Raw genomic sequence first — 24,285 nt, 5'->3', positions numbered from 1 at the left:
ATATAATTAGTAGAGCTGAAAAAAAAAATAAAGACCCACAATATAATTTGAATAAAGTACTACATTTAATGAATTAGATTTTTCAAATCATATAACATCAACAAAGAGTTTGCATCTATAGTAAAAAAATATAGTTTGTTTATCTTAACCACTTCCGTTCAAAATTAATTTAATATGCAAGATGTAGTTTTGATTGTATTTTGAAACATATGACTACAAAATATATTGTCATTTAAAGCGTAAATTATAATATATATATTCTTCTTTAAATTATAGTCTGTGACCGCAAGTAGGTGTAAAACGTTTATGGGATAAGTCGCAGTTATATTGCCATCGAAGGGAAATTATACATACATATTATTTCTTTTGAAATATTTTTCATATTGTTATTACTTTCATTATCATTTGAATATTATTTGATTTATGGTTGAAATATTATTATTTTATATATAATATATTTATTAGACATAATAACAACTTATAGTATGATGTATATAGTAAGTATATACCTAATATATATGTTTATATATTTCCATTATACGTACGTCCTACATAATTCAGTTGTTGTGAACATTTATTTTAATTATATGAATACCACTCAATATCGAATAAATAATAAATAATATAGATAGTAGCCATCATTAGAAACTATTTAGTATTTAAAAAAATATATCTTATTTGTCTGAGAAATGATGAATGTTTCCTATAACATTTTCGTTTGAATTTAGTGGTTGTAGGCTTTTAACTTATGACATCGAATTAATATGCACATTTATATGTATATATAATATTATGATAATATTAAAATAAAATTCCCTGTGTTCATATCGCAAATATGTTGATAAAATTATTTTATATAGGTAAGATAGGTATTTATAAAATATATAAAATACATTTGTAGTTCAAATATTGTGTTATATACTTACATTTTGTGTTGTACTGTCTGTTTTCTTTTTGTAGTCTATAAACGAAACTTTGTACTTTTATGGCATATGTTGTACACTAGGTACCTAACAATAATATAACATACATGCATATACTAATGTAGGTAACAACACCCATAAAGGGTTTATATTGTAAACCATTTATTTACACGAATCGATGAATTATTATGACAACAGTCTGGACTATGAAATGTAGAACACGAAGTTTTGTTACATCTTAGTTGTATTGTAAAAATTATAGCCTCTATACTGCTGGTAGGTCACTGTCCACCACTAAAAGGACAATAAGATCTAAAATAAGTACACAAAATGTAACCTCATGATGGCAATACCCCAATATACTGATACATTAATGTTTGCTGTATTGGATGTAAAAACATCGTCCGTATGGAAATCGATGAAAAAATATTTTAACTGGATGTTTCTAATGTATACATCGAGTGCTTAAAAACCGGTTGAAACGGTATCTGTACAAAACAATCGTCTGCGTGCAACATCTCGGCGAGAAAATTGGCCAATCGTTCAAGTGTATCAAAATTCAAAGGGTATACCAGATACCTATAACATCCCATTTATATAATATTGTTTTAATTTATACCGTGTGTCGAGATAGTATATTGGATTTCAAGTATCCATTTGTTGGCAATTGATTTTATATTCATCACCGTCGAAGATAATCAAACAATTCTATTTAGAAAACATATAACACAACATGCACAATATTGATTACCTACCTAATTTAAAATAATGATTTTCATCTGTGCCACATTCCACCGTTACAGAGGTATAATTCGGTAAAAATATAATGAATATAAGTGTTAATAGTGATTATCAATTATCAAATAATATCTTTATTTCTATATAGTGCATAGGTTATCATCAAGGAGAAGGTCTTGTGAAATGCATTAATAAATACAATACGACTACAAGACAATGTAATTTGAAGTAAAAATGTCATAAACACAAATCTATTAAAAACCTTAGTCTTAAACTTAATCATTTAAACGATTTAATGTCAGGAAAATTGCTGAAAGAAAAACGACTTACGAGTAATGATCGAAACAATATTGATACCTTAACGATCCTAATTTGAGCAGAAATTGTTTTAATTTGACACCAGATAAGTGTTAGTTGTATATAATAAATAGTAATATCGAGTCTTGAATAAATAGAAAAATGTTTCACAGATCGCAATATAAATGTATACAAATATGTTATATGTATTGATGCGTATAATTGTATACAAACACTATACCTAAATGATTTTTGTCTGTTTTTTATGAAATACTTTACGATTTGTAAGATACGCTGATATTCCAAATACTGTTCAATATACTTAGGAACAATGACATTGTTTTTCATTTTTCAACGATTTCAGATCATATTATAATATTTAAAAAGTGAAATCATGTACCGTGACAATTTATAATTTACCATCAAGGAACACAAGAAATTCGGTTGCTATTAGACTTAATAAACAATAATATTATTATTTTTTAAGTTTATTTTTTTACACTCAATAACACGCTCTTAATACTAATTTGCACCTATGGATTTAGCCAGATGAATATTTGAAAAGTGTGTAGTGTGCGTGATCATATGGACATGCAATATTATTAACCTACGTAAAACGCCAATATAATAAACGAAATAAAAAATAGAATCTAAAATCACGTGGGATAATGATTTCAATTTTAGACACTATATATATACTAGCTGTCTACTGAATACTGTAACCATTTAGATTTTTATAGTTGTAAAAATCGAAATGTGATATCTTATCGCAATCGAAAAACGTATCGTACAACGTACTCGTGCATGCAGGACACGCACATAATATTATGTTATAATAATAACCAGTCTCCGAATATCGCTTGGTTGTCACTTGTTTTAATGTTTTTAATTTTGAATTGGTCGAAAGATTCCTGGCAAATAATGTTTTATTTACATTAGCCGTAGTAAATGGTGGTTATAAATATAATGTTACATATTTACATTATACTTATGTATTATTTATTATGTAACTATAAAGATGTAACCATAGAATAAGTCAATGTGTGTTGACATTTAACAAGTGTATCGTATATAATATGTAACACGGTACAGAATGTGTATATATATATTATATACGAATATACGATTATCGACACATACTATATAAATATAATATATGATATATATATACGTATATTGCATCCAAAACTATAAGTATATATATATTATATGGTTGAGTTCATGGTTTTTAAAATAATTTCTAAATATTAATAACAGTGCCGATTTTGTGATCGCGATCTCTTATGACTTGGGCGGGATTTGGACGTTGAAACAGTAAACCTGGTTCGTTTAAGAAATACGTGAGATGATATTTGTCTCATACAATGACCACGGGTTGAAATATTTTACAGGTAATTTAATATAAATGTTCGGATCGTTATCATCAGATAAAAAATGGCTGCGTTGCGTAACGGGATATCATTTTTGCAGGGTATCATCATATTATTATGTATTATGTAGGCCGTGGATTATTATCGGGTGCCTTTGAGCTGACATTTTTGTCTTAACTATGAAAGATTTGACGGGCGAACGGGTACATATCGTACACGCAATAACCTTGTAACCACGGCGTAGTCTACAGCGGTGGCTAACAATAATTATATTACGACGAATTATTATTCACGATCGTCGAGAAGAAAAGCGCGTAACTGCAGGTACAACTTACTCGCGGGATGACCAAATCGAGAACCGTGACCCGGAGTCACGTAATATTATCTGCAATGATCGATTTATACCTACCTATATATCGTCATATTCGTCGGACTTATAGTAATAATTATTAACTCACCAAACATCGACACCGGATGCTTCGTTACACTACCACCGATGTGCGTATGTATATAATATGCGCACAGCTAATATGAGCTCTTCGCGAGATGTATATAGGGGAATAGAGGTATATGGTAAGACTCGAGCGTTCCATACCAGACGACTTCTTTTCGTCGTTGACGTAGGTATACGCGAGTATTGACGTTATAGGTATAACAGGTATAGGTTAAGTGGTAGATGTTTATCGTATATGTGTGTGTACCGTACCTATATATATTGTGCGAACATCACAGTGGTTTTATATTTCCCGTAGGAACGTGTATAGATACATCTCAAACAATTTTTTTTTCATTTTGGCATGTATTACACTATTACAGTATTATACACAGCATTTATCGCTTATACTGCATGATCGTTTAAAAATTGATACTTTCATAATAAAACGTATTTACTAAGTTTTTTCATGAAACCATCCAATTTTAAATTACTTTATTAGCGTCTACGCGATGTTTACGTAGGTAGTAAAAATGTACTCAGACATTAACTAGCCTTTTAAACATTGTATTATTTAATAGTCGAAGGAAGTCATATGTATCATTCGTATCAGTGAGGTATCATCAATTTTCATGCGATGGCTGCACTTAGTTTCAGATGTCAGGTCCACTTTATAATATTATGAAATTTGTTAATACTATTAAACAAATCTGATTAAAATATTATATCTAGGTAGAGTTAGATACTGTTATGGACCATTGAAACATACAATTTATATAACTAATAAACAGGAATCAAATAAAAAATAATCATGCCCCCAAGTGATTAAAAAACATATGACGTACTATTTAAATTATTCGTTTAGTATACTACCTACTGTTATAATTTTAAGTATTGCACTTTATATTTATTTTAACTAGCTACCTAACGGTTTTAAATTCAATTAATTTTGATTAAAAAATATTGTACATTTCAAACTATGGTCAATAAACAAAATGTTTTCATTACTATAAATTCTATTATAATGATAGTTTACTTACCAATTATTAATAAATTATACTACAATACAAATTTCATGAATATTTATTAATAAAAAATTATATATGGATAGTGTTCAACAAGCTCATTAAATTATTATAAAATAGTGCGATTACTCATAAATTTTGATATTTAAGTGAAAAAAAACTAATAAATTATTCTTTCAGCTGAAACAGGATATATAAAATTAAAAAAAAAATGTAGGAGTTCCGATTGTCGTAGGATGCCAAAATAGACCACTGACCGCTATATTCTATACAAGCATTAATACATGTGTGAGCTCGATTAATGAGTCCATTGCATTGATTCATAATTTAACTACAACCCATTTTTCTAAAAACTAGAGCAAATATTCAAAAATCAAAATAGAAAATAAGTTAGAAACGCTGGTGACAGCTGACATGTATGATTAAGGAAATGTAATATTCGATTGAAAATCAATCATAAACCGTTTTTTTAGTACGTTTTCAAATGTAAGTATGTTTTATATCCAAAATAGTACTATAAGTACTTTTGTTTTTAGATGAAAGAGAAGACATTTTTAACGATTAAAATATGTCATTAAGTATATTATGTAATGTAAATATATTATATATTTTTGATTTAAAACATTTTCTGAAATATGAAAACATATAATTAAATATATTTTATTTACAATAAAGTAATACTTTTTTTTGCAAAACTATGAATTTCATACAAGAATGGATAACATATTTTTTTGGTTAGAGTTTAAATATTAGTTGACAATTTTGTGACTTCTCAGCTTTACCTTTATAAAGTAGAATAGTACCTATAGTATAAATAAGATAATTTTAGAAAGTAATAACTGGGTGACAAAAAAAAATGTTATATTTATGCGAAATGCGTAGGTGTGTAAGCTATAAAATATATATTATAACAATAAGACTCACATACAGACGTCATTATGACATATGGCCAATTGTTTTGTTTTTAATAATTCTTCGCGAGTCCATATTGTTATAATATCTATGATAATAGTACATTGCCTGAAAAATGCACGTTTTTACATATGCAACTCTATACCGTGATGAAATATTGCTGGCTTTCCGATATATCCTTAAGTGGAAATTAAAAGTATATAATATTTATTTATTTATTATTTGCTATAATTTAACTATCTAGGTCCACGTTTCGAGTCATTGTCGTATAATAATAATAATAATAATAATAATAATAATAATAATAATAATAATGACCACGCGCTGTCTGTACTTGTAACCGTGCTCCTAGATCATGGCATATTTATGCTCGCATAAATCAGAAAAAACAAACACATAATATTATCATAAAATAATATATGTATTGGAGGCTATTCGTATGTATGCAATTGAAGTTATAGTTCAGAATATTTTATTAGTTACGTGTGACAGACTTCTGTGATCTAAGAGCGCCTCGAGTAGAATATATAGTGTATACTGTATAGTAGGTACACATTAAACAGGCCGACGAGTACGACTATAACGACTTTTTCCGTGTGAACGTATTATTAATTATTAGACACTTAAACATTATATTTTAATCATTATTAACGTTGATAAGTCATAAATGTATGACTAATTATTGTACGCAGGACGCATGAAATATTTAGACTCTGCGTGGATCTATGAGTGTACTGCTATACTAGTATAATAAAACAATGTTTACATTTAAAAACTTTAAAAAAAATGTTTACACCTTTAACTTCGAGTATAGGTTCTATTAGAAAATTGGATCTGGTTGATATTTTGGAGTATCAACCTATTTGTAATAAACTAAATAATCGGGAAAATTGAAAAAAATAATTACAGTAAAGCGATAATATTTACTCAACACCAATTTTTGACCAAGTCGATTTTGTTATTTTGTTGTAATTCAAAAATAAAATAATAATCGTAGGAACTTTTAAATTTGCTTTCAAATTTATTTTAGTATTTTTTAGACATGGTATAATATTTAAAATTAGTTGACTTTATTTAAGATATTTATAGACATTTAAAATGTTTGACTTTTTGTTCTATGCATGTTGATAAAAAAATATATGCTATGTCAAAGAGCTTGAGGTGATTATAACAGTAATCTAAAAATCTTTGAAATACATACCCACAATTTTTTACTGACGATTTAAGTTTAAACTTTTACTTGGGTTATTTGGACTTTAAACTTTCCACCATTATATATATTCCTATTATTTTAGAAATAGAATGTCCAGAGTACTTATGTCGATCAATTCTATGTTATTTATACCATGAAAATATTCACACGGAGTTCTGCTCCTCTACAGTAGATACCTATATAGGCATTAGTGTGGACTTATAACTTTTAAGTTAATTATAGCTAGAAATATTATTTTATGAAATAATATAACAACTATAACTTTAATATATTAAACCTAATTATATATAAGATTTTATAATTCATCATACTCCATCTAATACTATTACTAGGTGCCTATTACTACTGCTACTAGTATAAAAGTAGATTACAACATAATATACAATTATTATAATATATTACAAAACATCCTGACAGTATCTATATTCTATGTCTATATGTCAGCTCAGAATCGGTTTTCGTATACTTTGTTTTATTATTGAATTCAAATTTACATATCGATAACAGTGAACTACTCAGTGATGAAAAACACAGGATACCGACTATACAGCAGAGTGACTTCTACGGTTTTTTTTTACGATTTCTAAAAAATGATCAATTCAAATTGTTTGGCTTAATGTTTACTTACTCATGGGGTAATAAATTCCTATATAAATATAATATATAATAGCAGGTTAATTTAAAGAATCCGATAAACTGTAATCGTATACAACTCTATAATACGTTAGGACTCATAATATGTAATATACAAATCTAAAACATACACAACAGGCCTTGATAAATCGTTGTCTAACATTTTTCAGCGAATGGAATGTATACCTAAGTACACAATGTTTGTATAATATAATATTGTACATATAGTTCGTATTTGTAGGTACCTATTACATTGTTTTCAAAACGAAATATTTCTGTTTAACGATATTGTCATATTGTGTTACACAATTATGTTCACTATTAATTCAAAGTAAAACAACAAATAAATATTGTATAGTATATAATATAGTGAGCCATTCAGAAGTAATCGGACACGGTTTCTTATTTAATTTATTGGTATACCTATAATTTAAAACGCGCGTATACCTACGTAGGTATAATAAGCGTCTGATAATAACATTCGGGGCATATCTAATGCAACACCATTCATATTATTTGTACAAAGCATCTCTCGCTTTCTACTCGTCATCTACATGTTTTACAACTATTATTAAAACAAAATTGAATTTTTTGTTTTTCAAATTTTTTTCACCGACTTCCAATAACTATACGTTTAATAATAATAATAATATATGGTATTATGTTATTTTTGTGTGCATGTGATTATGTAATAGGTACACGCGCACGCGTGATGAGAATTTTAAGCATCCACTCGACCCCGTCAAACAGACGCCGGGCGTTAAAATCCCTCCGAGGGATATATTATATGATGTGCGCGCCGATAACGAATGTATGTAAAATAAATTAGGTACAACACTTTGCTCCGTCATCGCACGAAACTCGTCCGAACAATATTTGCTTGATTATCATATGATTAGAATATTTTTCTCTAAAACGACAAGACGTTGGGCGTGATTATTCGTGTCGGCTGTGTTCGCGCGGACGGACAGGAAACAACGCCGAAGGAGTTGCAGCGCACATGGCTGCGGTATACCTACTGTCAAAATATATCGAACAAGTCATGGCTGCAGGTAGTATACATTGTAGGTATTCTTTCGCAGCGGCCAGCCGTATACCAATATGAACGCACGTAAACACATTAATCCTTTGGTCGCGGTATATGCGTTCGTATCTCCATATTAATATACTAAACCGCGGTCGTGGTCATCGCGCCGGAAATCCGTACGATCTGCGGATTGGTGACGAGGGGAACGATAAAAAAAACAAAAAAAAAAACAAAAACGAATAAACAAAAACGTCCAAGCCTGCAAGTAGAACAAATTAACGATGTAGGTATACGACTGCAACGGCGGCGGCGGTTGTCTGCGCGAGTTGTCGTCCGTGTTTGGGCAGACTCTCCGCGTCCCACCACGCTCCGCCTGCAGTCAGCGCACGACTAACAGCTTCGGCGGCCGAGTTCTTTTATTTAACGGGACTCTGACGGACCACCGACCGATGGCTCTCGGCGTGTCGGAAACGTTTGCATGTGCGAATTGTGTACCATACCTATATTACCTGTATTATAATAATATCCCGCGTGTAATCGATTGCGTACGAAATATAATATGTAATCATCGTTTTTATAATATAATTACTACATCGTCGTGTGTGTCCGACGTTGCAGATTTTTTTTTAATCGTCGCGGCGCGGCGGTGCGTAGGTCTACAAATATATAATGTTATATTGGGTATATCATATTATGCTTATTATAACCACAACTAGGTAGAGTGCAGTGTGGTACTATAGTGCGTGTATGGTGTATACATAATACATAATATTAAATTATTGGCACCGCATCATCATCATTATCATCATTAATATTAGTATTATATAATTAGCGGTAGATGACGGAGGAATAACAAATAATGTGTGATGTGTCGATCAACTGATAATTTTACGTTATTATACTTAGGTGTTGTGTACATAATATTATAGCAAGTACACAATACAGCTAGTACTGTAGGCGTTTACACAGTTTAACGATGATTATATAATATTGGGCTATAGGTAGTGTTATAAATTATAATCGTCACCGTCGCGAGGTATAGCGATAGTATATTGGCGTATATTGTATCATGTTAGTCGTGGTTTATCGATTAACCCCTTATGTGTACTATATATACAACGGTGTCTATGATAAAGAATGGAATGATAAAAAAAAATCGATACCTTACTACCTTAGGACATATTATGACGTGTCGACAGTAAAAACAAAGAAACAAATTCGAATTTTGTCACGTGCGCCCGCTCGACAATCGCCCGGGACTATATAATACGTCTATAATGCGTACCTACATATAAATATTTTGTTATTATGTTATGGCGATAACTAATAAGTAGCTGTATACATATTTCCTCAGATAAGATGTTCCGTTGAACAATTTTTCAATTGACGAAGAAACTGCAAATGAAAAAAAACTAAAAAGACAGCCGAAACCATCAATATATTTTTTATTATATATAGTTTGTCTTATATATACAATACTTAGTATAATACCTTTAAAATATTATAGTAGAGATCCTTTTGGCTTGGTGACTTGAATGGAGAAGTTACACTGACGATACTCCTGCAGTAAAAAAAAAAAAATAATTTAAGTTAAAATAGTCACTGGTAAAAAAATTTCCTCTGACCGTTGGAAATCGGTTCGTATAGAAATCTGCTATGATTACATATAATCATATTACACTGAAGTATTGCATAAATCAGTCAAAATTCTATTGTATTTACAGTTTAAAATTACTATTAACCAGTTAACACGCTGTAAGATTAAGTCATTTATGATCTTTTTATACTGATTAGTGATTAGAACACAAAACATGTTTTACAAAATATTGCTTTTACAGCCATCAAAAAAAAGTCATAAAAATGTATGTATCTGATAGGGATGGTTCCAATGAAATATTATTTTTTACTGTTTTTGTTTTGTCCTTTTTTTTACTGGTTTTCGCGGCTTGTGGATTCCACAAAGTTTTGCTTGACCGAAAACAACAACGCAAATGACACATACCTATTGTTGCCGGTGCGCTGACCTGTATGTAGTGTGTATGCGTATGGAAACATTACCTCTATATAAATGCGTATGTATGTGCATTTCGTTAACCCGCGTGCCAATATGTTACGCGTTTCTCGGTCATTTGTACGCGGAACACGTGGCCGAGAGCCATCGTCCGTGTGTATATAGATTCCTCCGCCGGAGACTTACGGGAGACGCGCATTTTGTGGGGCAGCTGATATTTTTTTAAGCCATTGTAATTTTGGTTTGTTTTGCACAAAACGGAAATGTTGCATTTATTTGCTAGATTCCGATCGAAACTAGAACAGTACATTGCGGGCTAAGTATGTTATATAGATAATATATGCTCAATCGAGTGTACCCTATGACTTGTCTTTACTCTTGTTTTGTACCCAATATCATGATATTATATTATACACACCGTATTCGTATTGTTAATATTTAAAAACATTCCAGTTACCCACCCCCTCTCTTTGGATGTGTTAAATACGCCTCAGGTCGATTTATCACACACACACACACACACACACACTCATTACTGTATCTCATATAATAACAATAATAATATAATAACAACAACAACAATAATGATGCTGGTATAGATTGCTTACAAGATCCAGACGCAAATCGTTTGATCTCTCCGAACACCTGTTGGCGGCTGTTGCATATTCTAAACGTATAGTAATAATATAATATAAGGACGGACGATGATCAGAGGAGCAGTATGAAATAATCTGTGGCGAAATAAATTCGAATCGGTCACCGTTATAGGCTGTAAAACATGATAACATTTCCTTAAACGCACACCTATTATAATAATAGTAAGAACGCACGTAGATTACTATAATACCTAATATAATATTTAATCGCATAATATATTACCACGGCCTATTCACCGGAAGCCCAATTAGCATAGGTATTTCGCACGCTTAGCTCATTTACCCATCGGATATAATATTATTAATATCTGCGACCAGGTTCGTTTATGGCGCACAATAATAACAATATAATCATATACTTGAAATGGTACACGTGTTTATGTTATGTCGATTTCGTACGTAAACTAAAATATTATTAAGCCAAAAACGTGTTTCTAAACGCATAACATTATAGGTACCCACCATATGGCATATATTATTATATTTTATTATTGTTCAGTGTGTAATGTGTATAGGGAATCGTGCAACGAGCTTGTTCGACAAGATCGAACGGTTTGCAGAACGCGAAATAAATAATATTGTGTACCTACACCACGCCGTATCTATATAGGTAAATCGATACGTTAAAAAAAATAATATTGTATTCTATTATAGTATAATTGTATGCATTCGTTTCAGTATAGTATTGTGTACTATTATAAATGATTTTCGTCTCTGTATATGTATAGTAGGTAACATTATTCGTGCCAACGATTGATAAAATTCACCCAGTTTATTGCGTGTTGTGTAATGAGTGATTTTACGATAATTATTTAAATTTTATAAATTATTTTTTATCTTAAAATTACTCTTTACAAATTAATTGTATATCTGCGACTCACATCTCATTTAACATACGTAATTTTAATGTCATTCTAGGACGGATCTAACCAGCCAAGATTGAAGGATTACTCTCCGGCCCACCATTTGTATTTATGTTCCGCGGGCTTCGCCTGGTGCCTTTCGAACCCTAAAAAAGAGTTATTATAATACTATTACTTGTATTACTATTTGTGTTCAAAATATCCTTTATCTCTCTTCACGGATACGTGACTGTGTTTCCGTAAATAACTTTTTGAATCTCTGAGGATAAAAAAATATTTTTACACTTATAATACACTTTGCACCTGGTGCACCCCGGGTGTCATCATACTAAAATAAATCTTTATTCACTGATTTATACTACTGAATGCGAATGCGAATAAAGGACACGCAAAGGAAACGGTTAGTGATGTCAATGGGCGGGTTAAATTAAAAATATTTCATGTTTATAGTTAATAACTTTCAAACGTTTACCAAAATGTTCAAAACTGCTGTAGTAGGTATATACGATTTTAAATTTATACATGAAAATAAAAACTTCAGATTACCATGGCCCATGAGAGTGTATATTTTAAACACAAATAGTATAATAATATTAAATACGAGTTTATTAAAAATGTCGTAGGTATATTTATTGAAATATTTGACATTCATAACAAAACTGTTTCATAATTTATTTAAATTTTCACAAAATATGTACTCACGACTTATTATAGTACGTGTTTTATAAATTGCACGATTATCTACTAAAGTAGGCAATTTTATTGCATTTCCATTAAATTAAATGTGTTCATAAATAAATCGCTTAGACGAACTATTAAAGAAATTATTGATAACTCATACTACCACTCATTCGCCTCACGCTACTACTTATATTAACATATTATATTATGATTAATTATTAATAACTATTATCTACATTAGCTTCATACTTGTTTACCTATAATCTAGATATATAACAAAGATTTACATAAACTGTACAATTTAACCACAATATTAACGAGTTAATTCATTCATTGTTATACAATTACATAATAAATTAAACTTTATATTTGTGTTACAATAATTATTTATTACGGCAAGTTATCTTTCATAGGTAATATGTATTTCCACACAATTATAGTTTATACCTATGATTTGATAGTGCCGTTGTTATTGTTGTGCTCAAGACTTATTTGTCATATAACTTGTTTAAACATTTTTAATTTAATATCTGAGGGGGAAGGTGGGTGGCAGAACCACGTACTACTAACTTCTTTAGGTACCATTATTGCACCTTCATATTAATTTTAACTTAATTTAAATTTGATACTTATAGACCTTTTTCTGTTTATCGTCTACGAGATCCCTTTGACGATCCTCCATGTGTTATAACTTATAATATATACCCCGAAATACATAATATATTACAGAGACTTGTTTAGTATTTATATATATGTCGGTGTACACTTGATTTAAGTTATTACAAATTTACGAATGTAATAATATGTTAAATTATCGAAATAAAAACATTGTCTTTTTATTATTGTTTTAGTGTCGTGACGTGTTGGAATTAAAAGTTCTCGAACTATGCCCGGAACTTACGTTGCTCGGGGAGACGTTGGAAGAGGCCTCGAGCTTGCAGGCCGAACACGAGAGAGTGTTGGAAAAAATACAGGTTTGAAACGTTTCAAAATCGATTGTTTACAGAGATTTGGATGTAAAGCGTTTAATTTTAGAACGATAAATGTACCGGACGCCTTGCGTGTGTATTGCTATGCATCGTATAATAATATATTACGGTGAACGGCGCCAATTTTGTTTCGAAACCAGACCTCTCCGTTAATCATTCTAGCTGTTCGCGTACATTATTTTTAAATATGTTATAGTTATATATACACTTAATAAAAGTATAATGAATATTATTATTTATTATGTTATTACCAGTACGAGTGCCTTCGTTTTTCGTTCACCTTGACGCCAACAAACACTTTCATAGATATGACTATTGAATGTAATGCGATTTACACGCTCATTAATGAGTTCGCCCCGATGATGACGGTCTCTTCAATTTAACCGAAGATTACGTTTCTATAATAAACTGCAGTCCATATTAAAACATTGCGTTGTACATTTCCTTCTTTTATATTTTGTTTGCGTAGGTAACATCACTATTGATGACTTTTATTTCATCACGAAATGAACAATTTACTACTTGGTAACTACTGTTATGAAAACTTCAATATCCCACAACTCTAACATCTCAACCTGGTTGTCGCAGTATAGTTATTTTATTTTTTGAACACTTAACATTTCTATTATCATCAATTGAAATCCAAGGACTGCATAATATAATGTACACCCAATTTATAAATAATTCTCTACGTCTATAATGTACTAGTTTGCTGGGACACTTCGACCGATAACTGGGTCATGATTCCTTGCACAGATACTTTTAAATACGCCCTAAAATGTTCTTTGAGTAAATAATTTTCAGTTTATTTAAATGAAATCCCGATAGCACACGCCCGTATATTATGCTGGAACTAAACGTACCCAAATTAGTCGCTGCTAAAACTACAGTTTAGACACCTCGATTCGCTCAACCTAACCATACATTATAATATTGTCACATCGCATCTAGCGCACGAATATTGAATAATTAATATCGCCTCACTTCATTAAAATAATATAAATAATAATATATAATATAATGTGCATACATACCATTTATGGCGGTAACCGGCGATGGAATCAGCCTTGACTCGATAACGCTATAGTATACCTATATACACAATATATAATATATAAACATATACCTACGTGTGTGTGTGTGTGTGTGTGTGTGTATTTTATTATGTATGCATATTGCATATATTACACATTTGTGTACATTCCATGTACGAATATAATATTATATACGTAACGCTAAAAAAATAAACGTGTTTTCGTGATTGCGGTGTATACTATAAACTATTATTAAAATATGATATCGTGCCTCTATTATACAGGAAAAGCAGAGTCCCGTCAACGAGTTGTTGAAGAAAGCCGATCATCTAATAGCCACACAGAACACGCAGCCCGAGGTGTATGCCGCTATGGCCGATTCGCTGGGATTAGCCTGGAAAGACGTAAACGATATACTTCAAAAGAGAAGTTACTTGTTACACCTGAACGTCGAATATCACCGGTATGAGGCATAATCAGTATTCACCCACGCGAAATGATAGAAGTCGTCCATTAACAGTATCTACCCATATAAAATAATATACGACATGATGGTTTTCGATATATTATTTAACTGTGTTACTTTATCGGCTCCTAAGACTAGAAACAACGCATACATGAAGTGTTGATCTCGCTTTTTTCCGTATTAGCTCTGTGACCTACGTGTTCCAAGGTTTCTCGATAGTCGCTGATAGATATTTTCATTTGTATGTTGTGATATGATAATATCTTAATCCACGTGTTTCAGACAAGCCGAAGTATGCATGGAACGAATTAGAACGTTGGAAATGCTCTGCCACAGTTACCTGCCGACCGACGTCGAATCGATCAAAAACCATCTAGACCATATCCAAGAAGTTCGCAAGTCCATACTGGAAGCGCTTATGGTTGCTTTGGGAAATGGTACCCAGCTACTGGATGTTTTAAAAGAAATGCAAGCCAAAGGAACCTTGGATTCGAGGCCGGGACATAACTATCATTCTATTTCATTAGGTATATAAAGAGTTAAATATTATGTGCCTTGTGTTCATTTATATGACTGTGATACCAAGTTTTTATTATTTACGAATGGGGCAGATAAATACAAACATCCAGTAAGAAAAATAACGATTCAATTACACGCAAAATGTAGTTCATCGCACTACGAAAAAGTACAGTAGCTATTTCAATTGTTGGTTGAACGATTAACTCATTTTTAATTTGTACTTGGTTAATTAAATAATAAATCCAAGTAGGTAATCAATAAAAAAAAACATGCAAATGCAACAAATTTTTTTGCCATACCAAACTATGTATAAACAATGAATAATTATTAGTGACCAATTAGTTGTTTAAACAAACATAAATTATTACATAAGTAATACATGGTTAAATAACTAAAACTATAAATATACTGTCTAGGTAATAAAATTAATTTTAAAAAGTAAAATACACTACCTTGCTATGTACAAAAAATTGAAACATAAATACAAATGTAATCTGTATGAACTACAAAATGCATTTTATCAGATTTTATTATTACATGCAGATAACATTTTGTACGAGTAGCTACACATTAAAAAAAAAAAAAGAAACTAACCACAATAAATTCTTTTAACTTGATGTACCTATACATTTCCATAAATGTAGTATAGGCAAGACTATCATAAATTATTGTACCTAGTTAAATTATTTACACACACTATATAAAACACACAAAGATCTAGAACAATAAATTAGACTCCAGTTGATGAATTTACATCAAAAAAATTGGGATTGCAAAGGGAATGTCATTAAACAGAATGATTTTTTAAACATTCTTACACCACGATTGTTATGTTTAAACTATGAATGTATTGAAATTCTGCTTTTTGAAATTTTTGAGCGTTTTAAAAAACGATACTTATATATTTTATAGTACTTAAGGTGTATCCAGCAGTGATACCAACTTTGATTTTGGAAATGAGAACCTCATGTTTTAATACAAATTGTGAATCAGATGATTTTTCTGAATATTTTAACATAGGTATTGTAATATTTTTAAATTGTAGGTAATCGAAATTTAAACGATTAGTTACATATTTAATTATAATCATTCCTTAGCTCATATCCATTTACAAATTATTTAATATAGTATTATCCTTAATAGGTATTTAAATTGCTTAGAAACTTTTCGTTCAAATTTCGATTACAATACTTCAATATGTTTAGAAAAATCACCTGATTCACAGTTTGCACTGAAACATGGGGGTTATCAACCTTGAAAAACCAAACTTTGTAGTATCGCCGCAGGATACTTTTTGAATGCTATGACGAATCAAGTGTTCAAATACCATCTTTTACAACATTTGAATATTTCAAATATCAGAATTTTATATGTTATATTATGAATAATTTAAACATAAAAATGGGGTGAGCATGGTTATAACATAACCTTGTGTATTGATTATAAATGTGAAAAATTAAGTAAATTAGATCGGTTATTATTTAAACACTATTGTTAAATTTATAATTTGTTATAATTCTTTAATATTTTTTTTAGTTTAATTTGTAATAATTAATTAAATTTAATTCCGCATTGTTTCACAAGTTTGTAATTAATGCAATACTTGTTTTACTCGTATAAAACAAGTGTATTGGCTTTTTTTTTAAATGAAATTATTTTTGATAATAAGCTTATATTTTTTTTTTTAGCCGTGTCTCAAGTAGAACATTGGTTGGAGAAACTTCACGATAAACGTCATTCGTTGGACATCGACTGTCACGAACGTAAGACAATGTTGGAAAAACGACTGACAATATCTTTACTAGTCACCGATCTAAATTTACTTGAAAACATACTATCTGAAAGAAGAAATTCTTTGGAAAAAGTTAAAAATTGTCTAGGCGATTCTCAGTATGAATGTTCCAAATTTACGGAAGTCAACTCGAATTTGATAACTGAAGCTAAGGATATACGAGACCAAGCTCTGAGGGTAGCAAGAGCTACAGAGCAACTGGTATTAACTAAAGGGTACATGGAAGAGGATTATAAATTTAAAGCATATAAACTATTAGAATTAGCAACCGAATACTTGGAAGAACTAAATAGGAGAGAGAATCTTTTAGATGCCGCTATGAAATTTTTCGAGTCAGCTGAGAAAGTAATGAAATATCATGTTATAAAATTAATTTTGTAAATAATTATTTACTTTTCATCGTGGTAGGTTCTCCGAGCATGGGAAACCATACTTCAGCATTCAACCGATGAGCAATTGGCATCAAAGAACGCATACGTTACAGAGACGGTAAAGCGAACAGGCGCCTCAGTAATTCAAGAAGGGAATTTAATATTGAAAGACTTACCAGAGGCAGAGGTATTTAATTTATTCACAACATTTGTATAATACCAGACGAAGTTATAACTTTTATTTTTAGGGCGTTAAACGGGTTGTTGACGAATTGGAAAGGAAAAAACAGCTAATACTGTCAATTGTTATGAAAGACCGTGACAAATATATGGAATCTTCTGAAGCAGTTAACACGTTTTCAGAGAATTATAATAAAGTAAAAATATATACTATTACACAATGACACATAGATTTATCAGTATAAAAAATAATAATTTGTTATGTTTTATTAGTAATAACAAATAATTGTTATTGAAAGTATTCTTATAGTTTGATTAAATTGGTAAATAAGTGAGTACTTACTATGTTTAAACTGTTTAAAAAAAAAAAAATTTTATTTATTATTTATTTAAAAATGCTATAGTTCTTAACAAGGAAAGTTTGTACTTGCCTACTTAATTTATTTTTTAGTGTACTTCATTTTATCACCAAATTAAGTTTAATTTATAGAATCAACATTAAATATAAGTTTAAATTAACTATATGAGATATTATATATGATTTAATTTAATTTAATTTATCATTTATATTATAATAAATTATATACTTTCGTATTGACATAAATTTATTTATTTTCCTTAAAATTATTTATTAATTTTAAGTTTTAAGTATATAATTGATGATACTTTTTTCAGATATTTTCATGGCTTGTAAGCTTAGCCGAATCGTTTTTACATGAACATAATTCTATGGGCACAAATCTCACGGAAGCACGAGAGTTTTTAATATCCCATAAAACTCTACAAAGAGATCTTAGGGTACGTAATTAAATGAAAACTATACAACTACATAATTAAACTAAAACTATACAATTAATTAAAAGATTGATTTGGCACAAACTATATCATTTTTAAACTAGTACACATGTATCGTATTTAATCGCAATATTTAAAATAAAATATTATTGTTTAGTAGTTGGTAGAAAGAAAGAATAAAAATAAATTAAATAATTAGGTCAGTAAACTATAGTTAAATATTAAAGTCTACCTATGATAACAAAACATTATTTGGTTCTGGAAATGTATACTATTAAAATACTTATACGTAAACGAAATACGATCACAGAAAATGAGGTGAAATTGCCTTATGGATGACATCGTATCATCGTCATCATCATTGTTCTGTTTCATATTTTGTTTATACTTTATAATATAATATAATATAATACTCTGAATGATTACTCCATAAACCAGTTTTCATGCTATGTTTTGTGAATTTTTTCAGACTCGAGGGATTGACATTAACGCATTGGTAAACTCGACTAGTCTCCCTCCGTTAACGTATATCGATGCAGAAACAAGAGTAGATCTGGAAGGTAAATCGATCGTGTTAAAAGACCATTGGACGTATTTGGATAGAATATTGGAATGGAGGATACAATTGTCCGAGTTGTATGTCAAATTTTACACATCATGTGAACATTTGAACATCGAATTTTCAAACTTGGACTCGGTCATCGGAGATCATGTTGACGTGTCTGATCAAAGATTAGATTCTGCCCACAAGTATTGGACAAATATTTTACAATTATATATCCAACTTAAAAACACAGGAGAAAAGTTTTTGCATCAAAGTTCAAATGTGAGTATACTGATAATAAATAATTATTTGTTACCAACTTTTATAATCCATATATTTTTTTTTTTAATGCAAACATTCCCTTAACTGTAAGCATATAGGCAACACGTAAACATAAAAACATAGATAGTTGCATTTTCATGATAAGTCCAATAGTTATGTTTTTAAAACATTTAAGTTATGTGTTACATTATTATAATTTATAAATATACGTTGGATTTGTGTCTGTAGTTTTTGGTGATTTTTTTATAAAATTTTTAAAATTTAAAAAAAAATTTAATTAGAGCCAAGTTACAGTCTCAAAAAAATCATTTTGTCAGTTTCAGTGTCCAAATGTAGAAAAAAAATAAGATAATATTCTAGTTGTTTGTTATTGCCGGATAGTCGTATTTTTGTGAATAAACTCCATTAGGCATAATCAAGGTTGAATTTGAGACTTGAATAATATCATAGATTATAAATACTAAAATACTAGTATAATATTGTAATAGAATTAAAAATATGTATGTGTATCAATCAGTATTGTATAAAATACTTTAAATAACGTCATATTAAACCAAAACATTTTTATCAGGTAAATATTTAAGTACAAAAGTGTTCTAAAAATATTTAGAGTTGACGAGTATTGCTTTGAAATAATATAATGAAGTAAAAGTATTATCTGAGATGTAGTTTACATATGTTTGGAATCTATATATATATATAATTTTATGTGTTTTTATTAAAATTGATGTCACTGATGTTAAAATGAATGCTATAAAATTAAAACACTTAATCGTAAACGAAATTTTAACCTTTTTTTATTTATTTATACACTTATACTAGATGAACTCTTATTTTTGGAATCCTAAGAAACACGTATTTAACATTTGTACAGCATTTAAACATAAACGGTTGTTTTTCGGTAGGAACTTTCATTTTAAAATTAGTTAGGTGAGTCTAAAATGTACAAAATTATACTGAAATTTCGAATACAACAATACATTACATTCAAATAGATTTTAAGACATTATTTATCTATATCTGCGTGTTGTTCAAATTCTGACATAAATAATTTACACACATAATTTAAAATTGATGATTAATTTTATTTTAAACTATGATAGGTATTTAAAAATATTATCAGTTATCATTTAAAATCCATTCAAGGCATACGTAATATTAAACGTGAGCATTTACATGAGATTCACCTAACATAAGTAAGCTTGAACACACGCAGCACTTAACGTATCATACGTCATATATTATGTTATATATTTAAATCGATAATGTATATATAAGTATCGTGTTGTGTTGTGTGTGTGCCAAAATTATAAAAATGAGGTCTCGCAAAAGGAAAGTGTCCTCGATGCCCATCCCTCGCAATTTTGTATCAGGCTGACTTATAAGACTATTCTTGTTTAATTTTAATTATTATTACTGTATATATATATATATATTACTTATATTATATTAACTTGACGGTTATTTTGTTATTTATTGGACTGTCGTCTATGAAATACAGTTTCAAATGCTAAATCAAATTAATGTTTGTTTAATAATCTATAAACCTCATAACTGCCTATCAATAAATAATGTATTTTAATTTTAATTAAAATATAATCAAAGTTGTTCAAGTATGAGAAAAATTATAAATTATAAAACTTGAAAATTGAGCCAGTCATACAAATTTTAAGTTAAAAATAAAATAAATGTAAAAATTATTTCCATCGCACAGCCCAATTTAAAACAATTATTTTTTTTTGTCGTTTACGTCTTTTGGCAATGTCCGGTAAATCTAATTCGCACTTTTGAAAATTGGCCAACACGAACTGAAGTTGACTAATCACGTAATGAATTCGTCCATTATTAAGTAAATGCCGTTTTCTTGTTCGTTACATTTCAAAATGACCGGCTCGGCCGGCACGGTAATTTGTATTTCCTATATACTATCAGACCACCAGTCTAACGGCGTATAAATATATAGCTAGGTACAGTTTTTTTCTATAGGTTCGTCAAAAACTGCATTTAAACGAGTGCGACACGCACACATTGGGTTGGGTCCCGTTGAAACACTATTATAACAAGTAAAAACCTGCAATGCGGTGCACGTGAAACTTGTAGGTAATAGTTAAAATTCATTTAACTAATTTTGAGTGGTCGTTGAAGTACACGTCCCATAGTCACCAAGGCACTGGATATTGAATTTTTTTAAAGCAATACTTATCTATTGAATCCGATGTCATATACCTACTTGATATAATATTCTATGTATAACATAACATCATATAATGTAGAGTCCCTATGGATTGGATATGTTAATATTTTGCTATCTATTAGTTCTACCGGTTATTAAAAGAGTAAAATATAATAACAACACGACGTATGTACTTAAAGGAAGGAGTATAATATAATAATAAAAAAGAAACAATGTAGAGTATAAGAATTTTTTTTTTTTGCTATTAATTAAAATATAATTACAATATCTATAACAAGAACAATAAGTAATTTTGATTAGATACATAGTGACGAGAACAAGCGAGTTTGGGAGAGCAGTCAGTTGTGCCACCCAACAGATCACATTAAAATATCTCTATTAGGTCAGGTATTAAAAAATTAAACTTATTATTTATATCAAGTAATTTTTCAGCTGTTTATTTGAAAATTGTAAGCTTAATGGTCGTAATCAAAGGTAACTAGATTCGAATGAGTTGAAAAATACAACTAGCCTAGCTGGTGTTTAGCGCTACTTTCCGAGCCCCTCGGCAATAATTAGCCACCGTCGGGCGTAACATCGTTTTATGGGTGACAAAATAATGTAACGCGCTGAGATGGGGGAAAAGAAATGTTTTTTTTTCTATTTCTGTGTATATATATATATATTACTTTCTTTCTTTATTTTTCCATTCCACTCCTCCGCTCTTATATATTTCCGAGTTTTGGGTTTTAATTAGCGTTTCGTGCGTATGGTGGGGTCCTGTTGGCTGGCATGGTTCCTAATCGAGGGATGTCGCTTCTGTTAATACTGTACCGGCCGCTGTGTGTTACAGTCGGAGGACGCTCATCTGGAACTAGACGTAGCACGGGACCGCGTGCGATCGTTACTGGACACGTTCGCGGACAGAAAAACGAGAACTACTTCCGTCTGGGAGACTTGGCAGCGGGCGTCGGCTGAAAACAAACTGGATAAAGTGCTCTGGTCGGAAACAATGTGCGAGAGCAGCAAGGTGAGTAGACCGTACCGGCACGCACCGGACTTGAATATCTTCTAATTTTAAATTATAATAAGTTATATTATACTATTATTCACCTGAACTATGCTAACCGAACACCTTATCATACAGATAACAACCATGACATATAATGAACAATATTATTATTACTATGCGCATAATATCGTTAATCGTTATGGTGGAGAAGGTATCGTTTGAAAATAAAATTTAAGTTTCACGTATGTGCCTATTTTTAATAATACAAACAAACCTAATTTTTAACTAAATTCAATAAGCGCTGCTATAATTATACATACAGATCTTAAACAAACTTTACGTTATAGTTTAGTCTTAAGAGAAAGTGGGCTCGTATAAGAAAATGTTTTCAGTGCTCACTTAATCACAATACAGCGAGGGTCAATGGGTTTGGTGAAAATAAGCGACAAGCCGACAACTGACAGATATATTACTCTTATGTTAAGCAAACACGTATTTTAAACTCTACAAAACTGTTTACATATATCACGCACAGTTGTATATATTTGTATAAATATTTAAATCCGAAACAAAAACAAATTGAGTACCAACGGTTACGGTTGATCAAGTTTACACTGTTTAATGTGAAATACAATAAATTGTTAACAACATTTAAGATTTTTCAGTATGTGTTTTAATTTTCTTATTAGGTAATCAGTTTTTTATGTATTAATATTTAATTATTTATAAATAAAGTATTGCATGTGTACCTATAACATTTTTCACCGGTTTCAAAAATCATGAAAATTAGTACCTATTAAAAAAACTAAAAAAATTGTTTGTTCTTATTTAATCGATATGATTTGAAATAATGTGCGTATTATACTAAATTGATTACTTTAAAACGATACATAAATAACGAATTTAAAAAATATATAATAAATACTTTAATGTACATACAATTTAATTCTTAGAAGTCATAAGGTGAAGTAGTTCTGTGTAGTTAATTTAAAACAATAATTTATGTTGTACGATGTGTATAATTTATCATTTATGTTTAAACTATAAGTTCCCATTTAAACTGTAAAGCAAATAAATAATGTTCAACATTTTATGTCATGCTCTGCGCTGTAAATTTTCAGAGAAAATATAAAATATATTATTTATTAATTATTTGCTAATAGTTTGATTAGGCTTGAAAAACAGCAAATGTGCAAAAAACGTCATAATGTATTAAGTAATATCATAACCTTCGTTTGAAGTTCTCAAACTTTTAAATATAAACGAGTTTTATGGCGCGGTGGATTGATGCCAACATCCATGGAACCAAGCAACTTTGTCTTTCCGCGTCATATGTCTACATGACA

At 29.9% G+C, this 24,285-nt stretch overlaps 1 protein-coding gene across 5 annotated transcripts in view; it reads left to right on the top strand.

The window, feature by feature from the left end:
• LOC111037509 (muscle M-line assembly protein unc-89) overlaps positions 1-24,285 on the top strand; it is a 53,868-nt gene that overhangs the window by 15,343 nt on the left and 14,240 nt on the right. For all 5 annotated transcript variants that reach the window (XR_002604889.1, XM_022320131.1, XM_022320133.1 and 2 more), the window contains 9 exons: positions 13,634-13,756; positions 15,090-15,268; positions 15,554-15,798; positions 17,479-17,927; positions 17,991-18,140; positions 18,202-18,330; positions 18,809-18,931; positions 19,398-19,754; positions 22,781-22,957. Coding sequence is in view for 4 of the 5 variants with exons in the window: in XM_022320131.1 (XP_022175823.1) it covers positions 13,634-13,756; positions 15,090-15,268; positions 15,554-15,798; positions 17,479-17,927; positions 17,991-18,140; positions 18,202-18,330; positions 18,809-18,931; positions 19,398-19,754; positions 22,781-22,957 (1,932 nt within the window). In the remaining variant the exon portion in view is untranslated. The remainder of the gene's footprint in view (positions 1-13,633; positions 13,757-15,089; positions 15,269-15,553; positions 15,799-17,478; positions 17,928-17,990; positions 18,141-18,201; positions 18,331-18,808; positions 18,932-19,397; positions 19,755-22,780; positions 22,958-24,285) is intronic.

Source organism: Myzus persicae, unplaced genomic scaffold (genome assembly GCF_001856785.1).
Source record: "Myzus persicae strain clone G006 unplaced genomic scaffold, MPER_G0061.0, whole genome shotgun sequence".
In the NCBI taxonomy this organism is placed as follows: domain Eukaryota; kingdom Metazoa; phylum Arthropoda; class Insecta; order Hemiptera; family Aphididae; genus Myzus; species Myzus persicae.
The sequence above is the reverse complement of the archived record's forward strand: the minus strand, read 5'-3'. Positions and strand labels throughout refer to the sequence as shown.